At 65.2% G+C, this 17,622-nt stretch overlaps 3 protein-coding genes and 1 long non-coding RNA gene across 5 annotated transcripts; 2 read left to right on the top strand and 2 right to left on the bottom strand.

Annotated features, from left to right (window-relative positions):
- Positions 1 to 3,138: 3,138 nt before the first annotated feature.
- Positions 3,139 to 5,208, bottom strand: ZNF576 (zinc finger protein 576). Of its 2 annotated transcripts, none has more exons than XM_051839092.2 (3): positions 5,075 to 5,208; positions 4,478 to 4,578; positions 3,139 to 3,851 (listed from the first exon to the last, which is right to left on the bottom strand). In XM_051839092.2, the coding sequence occupies exons 2-3, from the start codon at positions 4,560 to 4,562 to the stop codon at positions 3,427 to 3,429; spliced, it is 510 nt and encodes a 169-aa protein (XP_051695052.2). In that variant the 5' UTR covers positions 4,563 to 4,578; positions 5,075 to 5,208; the 3' UTR covers positions 3,139 to 3,426. The 2 variants fall into 2 exon arrangements, with proteins under 2 accessions (XP_051695052.2, XP_051695051.2); XM_051839091.2 differs by having other exon boundaries at positions 4,908 to 5,089.
- Positions 5,209 to 5,417: 209 nt separating this feature from the next.
- On the top strand, positions 5,418 to 8,803 carry IRGQ (immunity related GTPase Q). Its single transcript, XM_051839089.2, has 3 exons — positions 5,418 to 5,556; positions 5,729 to 6,257; positions 7,362 to 8,803. Exons 2-3 carry the CDS (start codon positions 5,731 to 5,733, stop codon positions 8,665 to 8,667), a joined length of 1,833 nt encoding a protein of 610 aa, XP_051695049.2. The 5' UTR covers positions 5,418 to 5,556; positions 5,729 to 5,730; the 3' UTR covers positions 8,668 to 8,803.
- Positions 8,804 to 10,887: 2,084 nt separating this feature from the next.
- Positions 10,888 to 12,015, top strand: LOC138846437 (uncharacterized). The gene is made up of 2 exons (XR_011383926.1): positions 10,888 to 11,651; positions 11,839 to 12,015. It is a non-coding gene; the product is annotated as an uncharacterized lncRNA (long non-coding RNA).
- Positions 12,016 to 14,489: 2,474 nt separating this feature from the next.
- PINLYP (phospholipase A2 inhibitor and LY6/PLAUR domain containing) lies at positions 14,490 to 17,470 on the bottom strand. Its single transcript, XM_002723102.5, has 6 exons — positions 17,396 to 17,470; positions 17,076 to 17,222; positions 16,203 to 16,319; positions 15,065 to 15,217; positions 14,805 to 14,948; positions 14,490 to 14,718 (listed from the first exon to the last, which is right to left on the bottom strand). Exons 2-6 carry the CDS (start codon positions 17,143 to 17,145, stop codon positions 14,564 to 14,566), a joined length of 639 nt encoding a protein of 212 aa, XP_002723148.2. The 5' UTR covers positions 17,146 to 17,222; positions 17,396 to 17,470; the 3' UTR covers positions 14,490 to 14,563.
- Between the last annotated feature and the right edge of the window lie 152 nt (positions 17,471 to 17,622).

A 17,622-nucleotide genomic window follows, 5' to 3' on the forward strand; every position in this document is an offset into this window, starting at 1 on the left:
CTGGCACCTAAGAGCCTTCAGGAATAGAACTTGAATTACCACAGTGGCCAGGCCCGGGCTCAGTGCCTTGCGTGGACAGTGTCCTCCCTCCTGAGCGCCTGCGGGCTTCCAGTCATGTCATGGTGGCCGTGGAGCAGGGCGCAGCACGGCTGGGAGGCTGGGGGGCAGGACGGGATTGGGGCGCGGAGGGCTGCTCGCGACTCCCGCGGGGGAGGGGCAGGAAGGTGAGTGCCCTGTTGGCGAGCAGAGCTGGGCCCACTTCCTGCAGCTCCCGGGGTGGGGGTCCTCAGGTCGTGGTCACCTCCTCAAGCCCGACCTCTGAATGCGCTCACCTGGGGTCTCAGGTTCCCCACATGGGAATCTTGGGGGTCCCAGCCATTCCAGCCACGGCGCATGGGTCAGCGTGGGATAGGCCTCGTGCCCCAGGGCAGCCTAACCCTCCTCTGCCGTCAGGGATGTCAGCACCGGGAATCACCGGGAATCCACAGTATTCCTGAGGATCAGGAGCCGCGGGAGGCACGCGTGGCCTCCGGAGAGGGCACTGAACACGGCCCGGGCTCCAGGGGGCATTGGGTGGGCAGTCACCCGGAAGTGAGACTCCGCCTCCGTGTAGGACTGGCGGGTCCCTCTGGGGACCGAACTCGAGGCAGGCAGCACCCGATGGAGGAGCGTGGGACACAGTTTACAGTGTGGGAGGCAGGGCGGAGGCCGAGAGACCAAGCACCGGCTGGGGGCTGGGGTGCGGTGCTGAGGGACACAGAACCACAGATACACAGGCGCGGTGCAGGTAGGAGGTGACTCGGGCAGGGGTGAGGCATGCAGGTCGAGGAGGGCCCCTCGGGAGGTGGCGCGAGGTGTAGAGGTAGGCCTGCAGAGTTCTGGGGGCACTCCTGAGGGACCAGCAAGTGCAAAGGCCCCGAGGCAGAATCAACTCCAGGGAAGCAGAGCAGGCAGCGAGCAGACTGCCTGTGGGCCTGGGTGAGCTCGCTGGATGTCGCTTGTGGGATCCCACGGGAGAGTCCGAGATGAGCCACGTGGGCTGATGTACTGGCTGGTCTGAGGTAGAGGGGGAGCAGTTAGGGGACGAGGGCTGCGCTGCGGGGAGAGGCGGCCAGACTGGGGAGTGTGAGCGCAGGGCGGGCCGGGGGGCCACGGAGGCACGGTGACCCCATTCTAACTGTGCAGTACCCCATCTGCCAGCCAGGTGGCTGCATCTCCGGTCTGGGGCTTGGGCTGGAGTGAGTCTGGACATCACTGGGGCTGCGGGAGGTAAGTGGGCAGGGCGCTGTCTACCTCGGGAGAGGGAGGCCTTAGATCCTTAGGATTGGGCCTGGGGGAGCTACGGTGGGAGTGGTGCGAAAACACAGAACTTGGGCCTTCATCAAGTACCAAGAGAAATATTTTGCTTGTGTGACTTTTTTTTAAGATCTATTTGAAAGGCAGCATTACAGAGCGAGAGGAAGAGACAGAGATCTTCCACGTGTTGGTTCACTCCCCAAATGGCTGCAACGGCCCAACTGGAGCCGAGAGTCTGGAACTCCATCTGGGTCTCCCGCACAGGTGACAGGGGCCCAAGCACTGGGCCATCTTCCACTGCTTTCCCAGGCCGTTAGCAGGGAGCAAGGTTAGAAGTGGAGCGGCCGGGACTCAGACAGTGCCCGTGGGGGATGCTGGTGGCATCTCAGGAGGTGACTTAACTCACCGTGCCACAGCACTGGCCCCAGCGTTGGTGAAGTTGACACCTTGGAAGAACATGATGGCCAACTGACTCCAAACCCGTTTCCCCACAGGTCACCCCAGCCAGGAGATGGAGGCTAGCCCTGCCTCCATACACTCCCCCGGCGTGGCAGTGGCCAGGCCCAGAGCAGGCTGTGTGTGTCTGTTAGAACAGGGCTCCGCAGCCTGGTGCTGTGAGTGGCAGGTGAGAATTACCCACACTGCGGGCTGGGAGACACAACGTCTCTGTTGCAACCGCTCAGATCTGGTCCAGACGGAAGCAGCTGTCAACAACACAAAATGAACATGACTGTGTTCCAGTAAGACTTTATTTGCAAAACCAGGCACCAGGCTCGATTTGGCCGGAGTCTGCAGACCTCTGTCGGGTTGTATGTGACACAGACCCCAAATGACGGTGGCTTAAGCAAGACAGTTTTGCTCTCCTGCGTAACAGAATGGAAATGGGCCGTGCTGGTGCTACTCCATGAGGTGGGCCCACGCCCTGGGCTCCTGCTGTCTTTCGCTCTGCCCTCCCACGTGTTGCTCTTGACCTTGTGGGCCAAGATGGCTGCACGTGGAGTCCACATTCCTCTTAGGAAGGTAAAGGAGAGGCCCCTTTCCCAAGCTTGGGGATTCTGCCCAGGAATTCAGCTTGAACTCAGTCACATGGCCACATCTAGCTGCAAGGCACTATGGGAAATGGCGTCTTTCCAGTTCCCAGGTACCCAGCCACAAACTGGGAGCTGCCTCTCAGTCTGCCTCATCCACTCCGCTCCACACGGGACCCGGAGCGCGGCAGGCGGCAGGCGGGAGCCTGGCCCCACGGGACCATCCGCAGCCTGGGGTGGCAGCTGCCCCTGCCGCCGGTCAGGCCTGCACTGGGCCTTCCGGGAGAGCTGAAGACAGGATCGCAACAGAAGGAAACACAACAGCCGGCGTCTCTGTTGGACTCCAAGCCAGTTTCCCTCCAGCGCTCGGCCAGCTCTGCCCTGAGCGCCCCCTCCCGGCCCTGAGTGTGCTGGGGGGATGGTGGGTTTCTTGTCCAAAGGCCGGAGCTGCCCTGCGCAGACGTCTTCCTCTGGCGCCTGTTTTTAGAGGCTGCGCCTGCTAGCTTGCTCACGCACAGAAAACACTCCGTGACGAGAAGCGCTCACAGAATTATTTTAAGGAGCCCTAAGCTGTCTCCGGCTGGTGCCACTTCAACGCCGGGGCCCCTCTGAGTGGGGAGAGACAAGGCCTCCACTGCAGGCGCCACCCCCGCAATGCCTCGGGGTGAGCTCTCAGCGTCGCCTCCCCTCCTCAAGAGGGGCTCGCCCAGTAGCGTCGCCTCCCTTCCCCGCCCCCATCCAGGCACAGATCCAAGGCACGGTGCCCTGACAGCCCATGGCATCCATCTGGGGAGAATTAAAGGTGATTACGCAATCTGCAGCTAGCTCTTTAATTGGGAATGAGGGAGATAAAAATAAAATTTCCCTCTTGCTCATTTTTTAAAAACAAAAGCTCTCAACGATGATCTGATCTCACGGCTCCCTACGGGCCCCACGTCCTCCACAGCGCAGAATCTTCCAGGTCCTGTGCGTCACGAGCCCTCGCCTTCCTGGGGAGGGACGCTTAGCCGCCCAGCCCCCCCTGGGGACCTCCACCCCCCACCTTAGATGGGCCCCACCAGCCCTAGCGCCCCCATCGCCGCGGGGAGGGCTCAGGCTGCACTCAGAGCTCCCCCCGAGCGTGCCGGATGTAGTGCTGGTGCAGCCCTGCCTCCTGGGCAAAATCCTGGCCACACTCGGTGCAGGCGAAGGTGCGGGCCTCGTGCACCTGCCGGTGTCTCCGCAGAGAGCCGGCCTGCGCGAAGGCCTTGCCGCAGTCGGGACACGCGAAGCGGGCCTGCGCGGCGGCGGCGGCGGCGGGTGCACCTGCAGGGGGCGCTCGCGCGGCGGGGCCGTGGCTCCGCTGGTGGGCGATCAGGGCCTCGGAGGAGAGGAAGGCGCGGGCGCAGGTGAAGCAGACGAAGAGCGCCCCCTGCAGCTTCTGGGCCACGAAGTCGGCGGGGTGCTCCCGCTTCAGGTGGCGCTCCTGGAACTTGGAGTCGGCGAAGGTGATGAGGCAGCGGCTGCACTGCGGGGCCTCCAGGGGGCCTGCGCGAGGCGGAGAGGCGGGGGTCGCCCACCGGGGGTCTCCAGGCCTCCCCCAAGCCCCAGACCCACACCCACGACGCCCATGGCGGGCTGGACGGGACCGTTGAGGGCCTGCCTTATTATGGACGAGTGGACTCAGGCCCACCGAGGTCACCGGACCCGGAGGTGACCCCGAGAGTCGCGCTGCCCTCTGAGCCACGCTGCCCGGGACACTTCCTGGGCAGGTACGGGCGCTGGCCTGGCCGCGGGACCTCTCTGCCCCGGCTCTCACCCAAAGTCCTAGTGCCCACTTGGTGACGGAGTGAGGTCCCGGGGGTGAATGCATCCTGCCCGGGGGGCAGGGGCTGCTCCCCGTCAGCCTGCCTTGCTCCACTGGCCGGAGGCGGCCCCACGAAAGCCGTGCGCGGTGGGCAGCGGCAGCCGTGGGCCCAGGGGCACGGGGGCTCCAGTCTCGGGAAAAGTCAAGGGCAGGGCTGAGCTGAACCGTCCGCATCTCCCGCCGAGCCTCTCCTGCAAGCCACCCTGTCCCGGCTGCACCCTCCTCTCGCTTGTGCGGCCAGAGCAGGGCAGCTCAGGGGCCACCCCAGGCCCCGGACCCAGACACTGGACGGCGCCCCTGTACTCACAGATGCGGCCCCCCGGGCGGCCGGGACGCCTCTCGCTGGGCGACTCCTGCGGCTCCAAGGTCTCCTCAGGGTGCGGGTCCTCCATGGTGACCGCGGCCCCTCTGGTCAAGGGAGGAGCCCTTATGAGTGAGGAGTGAGGCCGCTCGGCTGTCCCCAGCCCTGGAGGGCCCGCCAATCCCACGACCTCCGCCATCGACAGAGCTGCTCCTCGCCCACCTTTGACCCCCCCCCCAAGATGTACCCATCTCCTTGAACTCTTTCTGATGGAGCCGTCCCCAGAGAAGCTCAAACCTAGAGGCTTGGACTCCCCGCGTCTGTGGCTCCCCTAAAGCCTGCTCGCTTGTGTGACCTGTGTTCCCGCTGCACCAAACCAACTCCCTGAACTCAGAGCGTGGGACCCTGGACTGCCATCAGCCTCAGCGGCACCCACCCCTTCAGCCTGCCTCTCCCCGGAAGACACGCTTCTCTGCCATCCTGGGGTGCTCCACCCAGAGTCCCCGCCGCCCGCACGCGCTGCCGGCCTCACTGTCCTGCAAGCACTGCCTTGGGCCCCCGGCTCCCCAGGCGGGTCGCCCCGGCCTCCGCTCCTCTCCGTACAGCAGAGGCTGCCTCGCGCTGTGCCTGTCACTGGCGCCCCACAGCGCCGCCACCCACAGGGAAGCGAGGTAGGGCCCGTGGCATTTCGGGGTTCCCGCAGCTTCCGAAGCTTCCGCCTGAGGTGCCTCTCGAAGCCGAGCCCGTAGTTGCCATCCGGCAGTAGTACAGTCGCCAACCCGGGCCTCCAAATAACGGGCAGTGGGGGAGCTCGGAGGTCCTTCCTTGCACTGCGACGCGTTATGATGACGTTGCGGCCGCCGTGCCGTACAAGCCGAAGCGCTACGCGCGAGTGCGCAGGCGCTGTGGCCCGCGCATTGTTAGGGGCGCTCGGGCAGTGCGGCCGTCCTGCGCAGGCGCCGCGAGGAAGGTCGAGTCTCTGCGGCCTGAGTGACGTCAGCGCAGGGCCTGGCGGACGCGTCCCGGCGCCCACGCCTCAGAGCCCAGCTCCGCAGGGGCGAGGCCGCCGCCAGCTGTGCTCACAGGTGCGTCGGCGCTCCCGGGCGGGTGATCCGGGAGGGAGGAGGGGTGAGGATAGAAAGGGGCAATGGCCGGAGAGGAGGCAGAGCGGGGGCCGGGGGGCCTGGGCGCTGGGAGGAGGGGCCCGGAGTCTGGGTGCCCCGTGACCGCGGCCGGCCGTCCCCCCTTGCCTTCCAGCCATGCCTCCGCCCAGGGGCGACGTGACCGCCCTGTTCCTGGGGCCCCCGGGGGCCGGCAAGTCCGCGCTCATCGGGGCGCTGTGCAGCAGTGTGGACCTGGTGGAAATCCCCGAGGGACGGCCGGACGCCGGCGTGCCCAGGCTGAGAGCCGCAGGCCCCGGGCTCTTCCTGGGCGAGCTGAGCTGCCCGCCCGCCGCGCCCGGGCCCTGGGCGGCCGAGGCCGACGTGCTGGTGCTGGTGCTGCCCGGAGCCGAGGGCAGTGGGGAGCCCTTGGCACCGGCGCTGGGCGAGGCGGCGCGGGCTGCCCTCGCCCGGGGAGCCCCGCTGCTGGCCGTGCGGGCGCTGCGTCCCGGGGCTTCGCAGAGTGACGCGCAGACGCGGGAGCAGACCGCTGCCCTGCTGGACCGCGCGGGGCTGGGGGCGGCCGCCCTGTTCGTGCTGCCTGCGGACTGGGCTGGCAGCGAGGACTGCGAGGAGCTGGAGCGCCTGTGGGGGGCGTTGCGGAGCCGGGCGGAGGCGCTGCAGAGGTGAGCGCCGGGTCTCAGGCTGGGCTGGGGAGGCCTGGGCCCCATTGTAGGTGTCCCACCCACCCCGTCACTGTGCCCTTTGAGGGTCGCAAGGCTCCTCCAGGCTCAGCCCCTCAGTGTGGGGGGGGAGGTCAGGAGGCTGCACCCCAAGTGAGCCCCCCGGGGCCAAGACCCCTGGAGGTCCTGACCCCCTCCCCAGTCACAAGCCCCCCTTCCTAGCGACAGTTCTGGGGGAGGTCAGATTTATCACCCAAACACTGCCCCCAGACCGGGGCTCTGTCTGGTGCAGCTTGTTGGTGAGCCCTATAGGCCCTGGTTCTCAAGTGGCCCCGGCCACACCTTCCCTGAGCTTGATTGATTTTTAAAGGTGTGTGTGTGTGTGTGTGTGTGTGCGCGTGCGTGCGCGCGCGTGCCTATTTGAAAGGCACAGAGAGAGAGAGAGCCAGGGAGACTTCTCCCGCCTGTCGGTCCACTTCCCAATGGTAGCAATAGCCAGGCTGTAGGTCCCCGACATGGCCGCAGGGGCCCAAGCACTCGGGCCATCTTCCACTGCTCTCCCTGGCGCATTAGCAGGGAGCTGGATCAGAAGCGGAGCAGCCAGGCTGCGAGGTGGGATGTGGGCCAGGTGTGTGTGTGTGTGTGTGTGTGTGTGTGTGTGTGTGTGTGGCTCGGTGCCACAGCGCCGCCCTGCTGGTGCCTGGTGCCCTCCCCGCTCCCCTTGTCCCGGCTCCTCTGGTTTCTGTGCTGGTTTGCTGGCGACCTCCCAGATTCCCTTGCCAAACAGGTCGTCCTAAGACAGCCTCAGCGGGGCGGGCCGGTGCCAGTGCCTGGGACTCGCTGTCCTTGGCGTCACCGGCCTCAGGTGGCCATGGCCGCACCTCCTGGGCCAGTTTCCCCTTAGGGTCAGGATTTTGCCTGTTGTGTGCCCCGCCCCCAGTGAGGTGTTGGAGCTTTGACCCGGTCTTGGGTTCTGTTTGAAACCTGAACTCCAGCCAACCAGACACCACCCAGGGCTGCTCGGAGCCCCTCCCACCATGGGTGCCCGCCCCTGCCACTGGACTTGTCCCCAACGCCGCCCTCTGCTTCTCCCCCCCACCCCCGCAGGCTCCTGCCAGCGGCCCAGGATGGCTTCGAGGTGCTGGGTGCCGCCGAGCTGGAGGCCGTGCGGGAGGCCTTCGAGAAGGGAGGCCTGGAGGCAGCTCTGTCGTGGGTGCGAGCAGGCCTGGAGCGCCTGGGCAGCGCACGGCTGGACCTGGCAGTGGCCGGCGCCGCAGGCGTGAGCCCCGTGCTGGACGCGCTCCTCGGACTGGATCCCGGCCCCCCAGGGGCAGTGCCCGCGCCCGCGCCCGCGCCCGCTGGGCCCGCCCCTTTCCCGGCCCCGGAGCGCCCCAACGTGGTGTTCTGGGTTGTGCCGCTGGACCCCGCTGGCGGCGCTGCCCTGGCCGCCACCACCCCTCACCCGACCCACTACGATGCCCTCATCCTGGTCACCTCGGGGGCCCCCACTGAGGAGGACTGGGCCCAGGTCCGGGCCTTGGTGCCACCGGACGCGGCGCTCGTCTGCGTGCGAACAGATGGCGAGGGCGAGGATCCGGAGGCCCCAGAAGAGGAGACGGTGGGGAAGCTGAGCGGCGGGGGCCGAGTGGAGCCTGCGCCGGGAGACGGGAGGGAGAAAGCGGGCCCCGGGCCGCAGGCAGCAAGCGCAGGGGAGGGCCCGGAGAGGGCCGGGAGCCGGCGTCCGCAGCAGGGCGGCGGGGATGCAGAGGGCTCGGCCGCCTTGAGCCCCGAAGATGAGACCTGGGAGGTGCTGGAGGAGACGCCGCCGCCCGTGTTCCCCCTGCGACCGGGCGGGCTCGCGGCACTGAGCGAGTGGCTGCAGCGCACGCTGCCCCCGGCCCAAGCGGGCGCACTCCTCCTGGCGCTGCCGCCCGCGTCCCCCGGCGCGGCCCGGAGGAAGGCGGCCGCGCTGCGGGCCGGGGCCTGGCGGCCGGCGCTGCTGGCCAGCCTAGCGGCGGCAGCGGCCCCAGTTCCAGGGCTGGGCTGGGCCTGCGACGTGGCGCTCCTGCGGGGTCAGCTGGCGGAGTGGAGGCGGGCGCTGGGGCTCGAACCGGCGGCGCTGGCAAGACGTGAGCGCGCCCTGGGCCTGGCTCCTGGAGAGCTGGCGGCGCGCACTCGCTTCCCGGGGCCGGTGACGCGCGCCGAGGTGGAAGCCAGGCTGGGCGCCTGGGCGGGCGAGGGCACTGCCGGGGGCGCGGCGCTGGGCGCGCTCTCCTTCCTGTGGCCCGCGGGGGGCGCAGCGGCGACGGGCGGCCTGGGCTACCGCGCGGCGCACGGCGTCCTCCTGCAGGCACTGGATGAGATGCAGGCAGATGCAGAGGCCGTGCTGGCGCCCCCTGAACCCTCGCCGTGAGGGTTGGGGGCCTGACTGGCTGCTGGCCCCCGAGAGACTTAGGATCTTAAGTCCCTGTTAGGGGGAAGGGGACGTGGGAGTCTGGGCTACTGGGGGTAACAGGGTGGGGGCAGGTGCTTGGAGGGGAGGAGAGACTGGGGGGCTCGGGGACTTGACCTCCAGGTTCCTGCGTGGGGAGGGGAGTTGGGGCCTGGACTCCCACGAGAGTATCCATCTTGTCTCCAAGGGAGCGGAAGCCGAGGTGGCTGAGCGTCTAGTCCTCCGGGGGAAGAAGCCGAGATTCCTGGTGCCTGGGGACCTGCACTGGCTCCCGTATGGGGAAGAGGGACCCGACCCCTTGGGCTCCACACCCCTCCCGGCAACAGTGGGCTTTGAGCCCTCACTGAGGGGAGGAGTCCTGTGAGCCTTGGACTCTAACTCCTGGGGGGTGGTGGGACCCCTCGGTGTCTTGGGGAATAGGGACTGGTCCAACACCTGCTCTCGGGGGTCTCAAATGTGGGAGGGGGCGACTGTCTGCACACGGCGGGCTCCGAGGGTCCCCAGAGACCAGGGATGAGGCTTGTGGACGTGGGAGGGCTGGGACCCGTTCACCGGGGTGCCCCCACGGGTCCCTCACGTAGTCGGATCCTGGTGGCGGCGGCTGTCTTGCAGTGGGACTGCTCTGTGTTGGAGGTGCTGAGTGAGGGGGGCTCTCTCGGGGGTGTCTCCCTTTGCCTCTCTTTCCGGTCTTTATTCTTTTTCAGCCTCGGTTTCTTCTGTCGCTAAACCTTAACCCTTTCTGACCTCGCTGTTTGTGCACCTGCCTTTTTGGAGAAGCAGCTGTGCTGCGGCACTGGTCCAGATGTGTGAGGGGGCGTCCTCGAGAGGTGCTGCCCTCTGGTGTACGCACAGGGTGTTGCAGTGAGCAGGCGGCCCCGAATCGGAGAATGTGCCAGGGTCTGGGCTGCCAGCTCCGTGCGTGGGGGAAGCCGCGGGTTACAGAGTGCTGCCGTGTCCGATAGCGAAGGGGGCCTGAGGGGCCGTCTAGACTCTCATGGTAGAGGGAGCCAGGTCTGGGAAGGGCAGGCTGGAAGCCAGCAGCGCACAGCAAGGCCTGTGTGTTGTCTGCCCCTGCCCCATCCCATCCCCATCCAGCCTGGCAGATCTTCCTTCCTGTGCTCGAATGAACCACCTTGGCTCTGCCTCAGGGCCTTTGCACTGCCGTTCTGCTCCTGGCCCCTGCCCAGATGTCCTCCGGAGAGGCCTTCCCTGTCCTCCCTAAGGGCGCCGCTCACACAGTCCCGTCCTTGATCTCGACCAGCCGATCTGCCTTGTGCTGGCTATGACGTCAGAAGTGATTTTGTTTACTTGCCTTTTCGTTGTGCGCTGATACTTTGCCTGTCTCATCCTCTGGTAACCCCCAGCAGCTACAACAGTGCCTGACACACAGCAGGTGCCTGGTAAGTTCTAACCCATTGGCCGGTGGGAGAGCTGGGGCTGCGGTTTGGATCCTTGGCCTCTCGGCACAGGACGGAAAAGGGAACGAGATGGGGAGGAACAAGCCTTTAGTGGGAGCAGGTGCCCCTGCCTGGGCGGGGGGCCTGGGTGGCGGGCACAGGTGCCTTATCTTCCCATCTATGACCCTAAGGGCTGGACCAGAACCACAAGGACCCCCAGGTCCTGTTTCCCGTGACGGCTGTGGACCAGGGCAGGAGAGCCGAGGGACAGTGCCCCCTCCAGCTCGCACCCCCACCCCCATACAGACAGGGAAAGCATTTGTCCTGAGAACTTATCCACCCCCCCGGGGACTGCTACGTCCGCGTCTGGAGCACCAGGTACACCTGTGTGCTGCCCCACCTCGGCCTGGGTTCCGGCCCCTCGGTGCGCGCGGCAGCCGTGGGGCTGAGGGAGCAGCGCCGAGCGGTGCGGTCCACTCCGTATGTAACACCAGAGACGCTCCCAGGCTTGGTGGAAACCGGGGACTCACTGTAACGCGTTCTGCTTAACCCCGTCTACCCATTATGGCCGCTTCCCCGTGTGATCAACGTCCGGTACCGCTCGGTTATTTTACAGTCATTTATGCTAAGTCTTTGAAGTCTGGAAGGTCATTAACAGCACAAGCCGATCTAGATGACAGGTGCTCATCAGAAATGCTTTACCTCTATTTATTTATTTAATTTATTTATTTGAGAGCGTGCATGTGCCCCCACCCGCTAGTTCCGTCCCCAGCTGAGGCCTGGCGCCCAGAACCCAGTCACTTACGATGTCGCCACAGGAGCCAGAGCCAGGTCTAGAACCCGGGTCCCCCAGCATGGAACGTGGCCACCTTAACCGTTAGGCTCAGCGCCCGCCCACGGCCTGCACTGGCATTTCACAGAGGTCAGAGCTGGGGGGGATTCGCAGACTCAAGGACGTGACACTTGTCCAGTGGCTGGGGGGAGTAGGACCCTTAAATGCATTAAGTAGACCCGGAAGTCCAGCCCCTCAGTTGCACGGGTCACATTTGCAGTGCTCGGTGGCCACACGGGGTTGGCGGTTACCACACACACACACACACACACACGCCGCAGCAGCTCCACGGCACAGGAAGTTGTGGTCGCATAGCTAGCTCTCGGGTCTTGACTGAGGGACGCCCTTGAACAAGCCACTCAGCAAGTGACATCTACCTCGCAGAGTTATTGTGAGAACTGTGTATGCGGCTCCCCCACGCACACACACACACACAGCAGACCGCAGCGACCGGCCCCGGGCTCCCCGTCTCCCCATCACCTGTGCTCACGGACTGCACTGCTCTCACTCCGCCAGCGGCTCGGGTCCGGTCCTGTCTGGTGTCGCTGCTCCGTGCGATTCCCTCTGCCCATGTGCCGCGGAGCTCACGCCGGAGCAGGCAGGACAGCTGTGTGTGCGGGTGTGTGTGTGTGTGCGTCCCCCGAGGAATCTGGATGCGCTGTGCTGCTGATGAGCGCCCTCGGATTTCGCGGCTTATGGGGGAGGCTGCCTTTTAAGTAAGCAAGACCGGGGCTGCGCCAGGTTGTGTCTGGGGAGTGTCCTGCGACCCCCTTGTGGATGAACACTGACAGCCGCGCGTGGGGGAGGGGGTGTCTGAGCAGCACCTCGGGGCTGGAAGACCCTCGAAGGTGGGGACTCTCGGAAATGGGTGACGGGTCTTGGTGTTGCCACTGCGCCCAGTAGGACAGGCACAAAAAACCTGGGTGAATGGCCAAGAACCTCCTCGCATGCTGAGCTCCTGCGGCACCACGTGATGACGGAGTGACTGGTGTCCACCGCAGGGGGGACCATGAAGGACAGACTGGGGAGTGGGCAGCCTGTGGTGCTTTTTGGAAGAATGAATAAAAACAAGTAGAAATCGCACTGCGTGTCTGCCCTTCATTTTATTTAAGAGAGAGAGGAGACGACAGAGACCTTCCTAATGCCTACATCAGAACCAGGACCTGGACTCTGTCTGGGTCTCGGGAATGGCAGGGACCCAGCTACCTGGGCTGGCACCTGCTGCTTCCTGGGGCGCGCGGCAGCAGGAAGCCGGAGCGGAAGTGCAGCAGGACTTGAAACAGGCACTCTGTGGTGGCATGTGGGTGTGCCGAGTGGTGCCAAAGGCCTGCCCACGTGTGTGCTTTTGGGGCTTGAAGCGGTTGGGGGGGGGGGGAATGCTTAGGGTTTTGACTGGGCCGGAACTGGACTCCAGGGGCTGGGGGAATCGGCACAGGAGAGAATTCCCTCCGCTGGGATCAAGAGGCCTCATCTGAGCTTCACTCCCTAGACGGGTGCACGTGGACTCAGGCAGATGAGACCTTGAGTTTGTGGGGGTAAAGGCGCCTTAGCTATGCCGTCAGCCGGGCTGGGCCGACATTGCACCCAACTCGTTCACCTGCTCTGTAACCGTGACCTTGCGCTGTTTCTGCTCATCCTGACTGGAGACGACCATGTGATCTGCTTTGGCCTCTGCGGCATCAAACACAATACAAAAAAAAGTGCCTGTGCATTGGGACTGCCCCTCTCTCTGTCTTTGAAGGTTTTTATTTATTTGAAAGGTAGGGTTAGAGAGGGAGAAAAACGGAGAAACCTTCCAAACCTCTCCAAATGGCTGCAAAAGCTGAGGCTGCGCCAGGCAGAAGCCAGGAGCCTGGAACTCCATCCGAGTCTCCCATGTGGGTGGTAGGGGCCCAAATACTCAGGCCATCCTCCACTGCTTTCCCAGGTGCGTTAGCAGGGAGCTGTACGGGAAGCCAAGCAGCTGGGACTCGAACCAGCGATCATACAGTGTGCCAGCACTGCAGGCGGCATCTGAACCCACCGTGACACAGTGCCAGCCCCGGGCCCTCCTCTCTTGCTGCCCCCGGGACCCTGCACATCAAGAAGCCCAGACTAACCTGCTGCATTGTAAGACACGTGGCCCAGCTACCCTTGACACCCACCTGCGACCGGCCAACCCGGGGACAGAGCCACCCAGCTCGTCCCCGACCAGGCTGCCGACCCACGGACTCATGCGATAAATAAAGACGATTGTTCCACACCACTCAGTTTTGTTATGGAGCAGAGGGGAAAATGGAGACAGGATCAGTTCCCTTTCTCTCCGCTGTGGTCTCCTCCCCAGCAGCAGGACCCGCAAGTCAGAACCCCGAGGGCTGCCAGTGTGTAGCTTCAGAACCTCCCCGTGACACCCCTGCCCTCAACCTCAGACTCGGCTCCCGAGAACAGCCCTGCCACGGCGCAGGAAACCGGCCGATGAGCAGCCTCTGCCAAGGGGCCGCGGTGGCCGGGTCTGCCCTTCAGGCTCCCGTGTGGCTGGGTGGGGCCGCGGGAGCTGTGAATATTAAGTCGTTTCTGGGTCCCAGCGTCTAGTCACCTTGGGAGGCCTTCCCGGGTGCTTCCTGTAGCAAAGAAACTGGGCACGCTCAAGGTGGTAGCTGCTGTTGGCTGATGAACAGAAACGGAGTGGAGGCCAAAGTAAAAACCCACTCCTCCGCCTCCCGCCGGGGAAGGGAATCCACGTCCCAGCTCCGTTCACGTTGGGTTTGGCCCTAGGACTCATTTCCTTGGCCACAGCCTCAGATACACCTGACTTTGGGCTGCTGGGATCTGACATGAGAACATCTGCCAGGGGCCCACTGCTCCCAGAAGATGCTGGAGGCCCAAGGGGGAGACAGGAGCCCTCCTCCCAAGCCAAAGCCAAAGCAGCCAGCCCACAGACCCTCAGGAAGAAGAATGCCGGCCGCCCGGAATCTCAGTTCTGGGATGGTTTGTCACACAGCATTCCTGGAGCATTAGCTGACGCCTGTAACCCGAGAGCAGGGGCTTTGTTACTGTAACAGTCTGTCTGTCTGGACTGATGGCACCTGTGGCTCGCGGCACTCAGTGAGCGGCAGCTGTCAGCCTGACGGCTCAGCCCGGCGCCGGGCGCTGCACTGGGTGTTTCTTAGGTCTTCTTCCACCTGACTGACATTAACCCTACCAAGTGACCCAACTATCAAGACCCACGTATTGCAGACAAGAAGAGGTGCGTGGGGTGGGGGGAGGGAGAGGTTAACCCAGAGAGGTGATCATGGAAGCCCCTGCCGCTTCCAACTGTTTGACCCAAGGCAAGTGACACCCACAGTCTGCCTCAGTTTGTCCATCTGTAGAACAGGGGTGGTAGTAACAACTTCACAGTGGTGACCACGAAACGAGGGGACGGCAAGGACAACGCTTAGCACGAGGGTCTGGTGAGGAGCAATCCCTTAAAGGGCAGATCCATTCCCCCTCTTCCTGGAAAACGGGGAGAGGGGTGAGGCCTGTAACTTCTGCACCCCACTTCCCCAACACGTATCGCAGCACAAGACTCGGGCTCGCTCTATGAATCTGTCTCCTTTATAGGCACACGGGGAGCTGCAGGCTGAGGACGAACCGACACCCGGGTTCTTCACTCGGCCCTGCCTGGAGGCCAGGGGGCTGGCAGGCAGTCGGCTCTCCGCAGGAAATAGAGATAGGAGGCCGAGGGCACCTCTGCGCCAGCCTTCGTGTAGCAGGCGCTCTCTGTGGCACAGCCCCGCGTGGCAAATTTGGTGTTGAAGATACCTGGGAGGGGGGTTTTGGGGGAGAGGTCAGGTTCTCCGCTCCCCCGAGCTCACGCCCCCGCCTCCCGGCAGCCAGCGGGGCCTCACCAGCCTGCACGTTGCCGGCGAAGTAGATGCAGTGGGTCTCCTGGCCAACGCAGCGGACGCCCCGGGTGCCCGGGCACGTCTCCTGGAAGGGCGCTATGCAAGACGGGCACATGCGGCCGTTCTCGGTTCGGTTGTTCTGGGGGGCTGAGCAGCCAGGAAGCCGCGTAAGGTGGGTGCGGGGCGTGTGGGCCGCCCCGCAGCCCCCAGGCCACCCTGCGGACTGACGGATGCTGCGTGCGCGCGGGCCCCGCCGTACTTACGGGGCACAGAGCCTTGGTTGCAGCCATCGGTCTGGCAGCAGTGAGCATTGGAGACCATGTAGTCGTCACGGCTCATGGTGGTGGACACGAAGCCCGAGTAGCAGTCGCTGAACTTGACGCAGGCCTTGAGGGTGCCCACCGACTGGCTGCCCTCTGCGGGGTGCGGGGACGGGAGGGGACAGCGGTGGCGCCGGCCGCCGTGGCTCTTGCCCCGCACTCCCCAACCCCGCAGCTTCCTGGGGTGCTCTCTCCCCCTGCCCCTAGAGCCAGACCCCCGCCCCGCCTTTCTGCCTGGCCAGGGGTCTGCAGTGACTCATCCGGTTAAACCCCACCTTGGTGGGCCTAAATCCTAGCGGGCTTTTCCCGGTCGTCTCTTGGCGTCTCCTGGCGGCCAGCCCTGAGTGCCCACCCGACAGCGGCCTCATCCACCCTCCTCTCCCCGGTCATGTGCAGAGTGGCCTTTTCCAGCCCACCCCTACGCCTGTGAAGTGATCTAGTCCAGTCTCCCCACTTTACCCTCCCTCCACCCCCACGCACCTGCCCGTGGTCTCCTCCCTGGACCCCGGGATGCTGCCCCTGCCACTCACACGTCCTTCAGGGCCACTCCACCTCCTGGGCTCTCCCCAGCTCCGGTGGGAGATGGTCACGTGGTGGTCTCTCCCAGCCCGTTCAAAGGGTTCTGCATCTCCCCTGCCCTGCGACCCTTGCCCGCCAGGCCCTCCCTCCACGCGGGGCCCCACAGGCCCTTCTCCCCACTCGTGCTCACGCACCACCTTCGCCCTCCACACGGGAGCCCCGCGCCCGTCACCGCACCCTCTCGTTCCGCCCTCCCCCCACCCACGGGTAAACTCCGTGGTCCTCTTCCCTCACCATCGGGGCGGGCCCCCTTCCTGCCTCAGCCCCCACTTCCCCGCCACGGCCTCTGCCCCTTCACGCACCCGCTCCCGCGCCAGCCCACCCGGCTTCGCCTTCCTCGCCTCATCCCACACCCCCATCTCCTCCTACCGCAGACAGACCCATTCTCCGAACCCACGACAGCACCAGTTCCCAGCCCACCACTCCATCCGCTCCCTCCGCCCCCGCAAAGCGGCATCGCCTGCCCACCGCCCCATCCCTCGGACGTCACGCCCCCGCCTACTTGTGCTGGACTCGCCCACCAGGACCACGCATGCGTCCTTGCCGGCCTCGCACGTCTTCATTCTCCCGCTGCACGTGGGCCCGTATCCCTTGCACACCTCGCAGGTTAGGGGGCGCCCTGCAGGGGGGAAGGCAGGGGGCTGCCGTCAGGGGTGCGGTGGCCTTCGGCTCGGATGTTGGCATCCCGGGGCGGTAGGGTGGGGAGGAGCCCGCGTCCCCTGGTGTTTTCACGGGCAGGGTGTGGGCTGTGGTCTAAGGGTGTCCAGGGACACAGGTGGCGATGCCCGCCCAGCTGCTGTCAGGGGCGGGAAGCGACTCTGCCCCGGAGCCTGGTTACCTAATTACAAGGCTGGGGACCTTGGACGCCAGGGTCCTTCTGAGAAAGCTTGGAGGCAGGGAGCGGTCAAGGTCAAGGATTCTATGGGCTTTTGTGAGACCTCAGATCCAGCTGGCGCTTGGGTGTGGGACTGCCTCCCCGCAGGTCCCGGGAGACAATGGGTGCTCTGACAGGCAGGCGCTTGAGGTTAGGGTCTGCATTCCAGGTCAGGGAGGGAGGGTGAGGAGGCAGCCGGCCGCCTGGCCCAGCTTCCCGTGTGGAAGGGAGGAGAGAGCTGGGCGCTGAGCTGGGAGTCCAGGGGGAATCCCCCTGTTGATTTGAAAGATGTCCGTTTCTAGAATTCCCAGGAGCTCGGATGTTTTCTTTCGGGACCCTACCCGGGAGACAGGGGATTCGAGCCCGCCAAGCCCCCTCTCCCGGGGAACCGGTCAGGATCTCCTGTAGCCCATGCCTTCTCCATGGATGGGATCCCCCAGTATGCCTCCCGTTCCTCCCTGGAGGGCCTGGTGGAAGGAGCCCAGGTCCCTGGCCACTTACCCAGCCCCGGGAGGGTGCAGAGCAACGTGAGGGCCAGCAGGAAGTGCCCCGGTCTTGTGGACGGCCTCATGGTGTGTGAACCTGAGGTCCCGGGTCCCCTGCCCTTATAGGAAGCTGAAGAGGGGCGGATCCGGACCCACCTTCACCCTGGGGTGAGACAGCTGAGGTCAGAACCCAGGGCCGGCCTCTGCAGCCTCCAGGCTGGGGAGGCGGAGCCAAAGACCTGGACATCTTGTCCCCAGCGCCCTCCTCCGCGGGACCCAGGGACTCCAGGCTCGCAGCCCCTTCTCCCGCCAGGACCCAGTGCCCTGCCTTCTCACCTTCGCACCGCCCATAGGGGTCACTTAATTCCCCCGTGAAACTAAAGCGCTGCAAAGACTGGGTCTCCTCTCCTCTCCCCAAGGAGGCGTCCAGCGTGGGTGGGGCCCGACCTGGGGCGCGCCCGTCGTGTCCAGGCTCGTCCTGCGGGGGCCAGGCGCCCTGTCTCCCTTGTCTTCTCTCTTTCACGTGCTTGGCACACACTCCCTCTGTTGTGTTTGGTTTGTGT

The sequence above is a fragment of the Oryctolagus cuniculus genome, chromosome 18, assembly GCF_964237555.1.
Source record: "Oryctolagus cuniculus chromosome 18, mOryCun1.1, whole genome shotgun sequence".
In the NCBI taxonomy this organism is placed as follows: Eukaryota; Metazoa; Chordata; class Mammalia; order Lagomorpha; family Leporidae; genus Oryctolagus; species Oryctolagus cuniculus.

Bases quoted from the DNA above. Each gene is read 5' to 3' on its own strand.
- ZNF576 (XM_051839092.2), bottom strand. From the start codon at position 4,562: ATGGAGGACCCGCACCCTGAGGAGACCTTGGAGCCGCAGGAGTCGCCC. The intron at 3,852-4,477 runs GTGAGTACAGGG...CGCCTCGCGCAG, and splicing joins CCGCCCGGGGGGCCGCATCT to GCCCCCTGGAGGCCCCGCAG.
- IRGQ (XM_051839089.2), top strand. From the start codon at position 5,731: ATGCCTCCGCCCAGGGGCGACGTGACCGCCCTGTTCCTGGGGCCCCCG. The intron at 6,258-7,361 runs GTGAGCGCCGGG...CCACCCCCGCAG, and splicing joins CGGGCGGAGGCGCTGCAGAG to GCTCCTGCCAGCGGCCCAGG.
- PINLYP (XM_002723102.5), bottom strand. From the start codon at position 17,145: ATGAGGCCGTCCACAAGACCGGGGCACTTCCTGCTGGCCCTCACGTTG. The intron at 16,320-17,075 runs GTAAGTGGCCAG...TCCCCCCTGCAG, and splicing joins CTGCACCCTCCCGGGGCTGG to GGCGCCCCCTAACCTGCGAG. The intron at 15,218-16,202 runs GTAGGCGGGGGC...CGCACCCCGCAG, and splicing joins GGTGGGCGAGTCCAGCACAA to AGGGCAGCCAGTCGGTGGGC.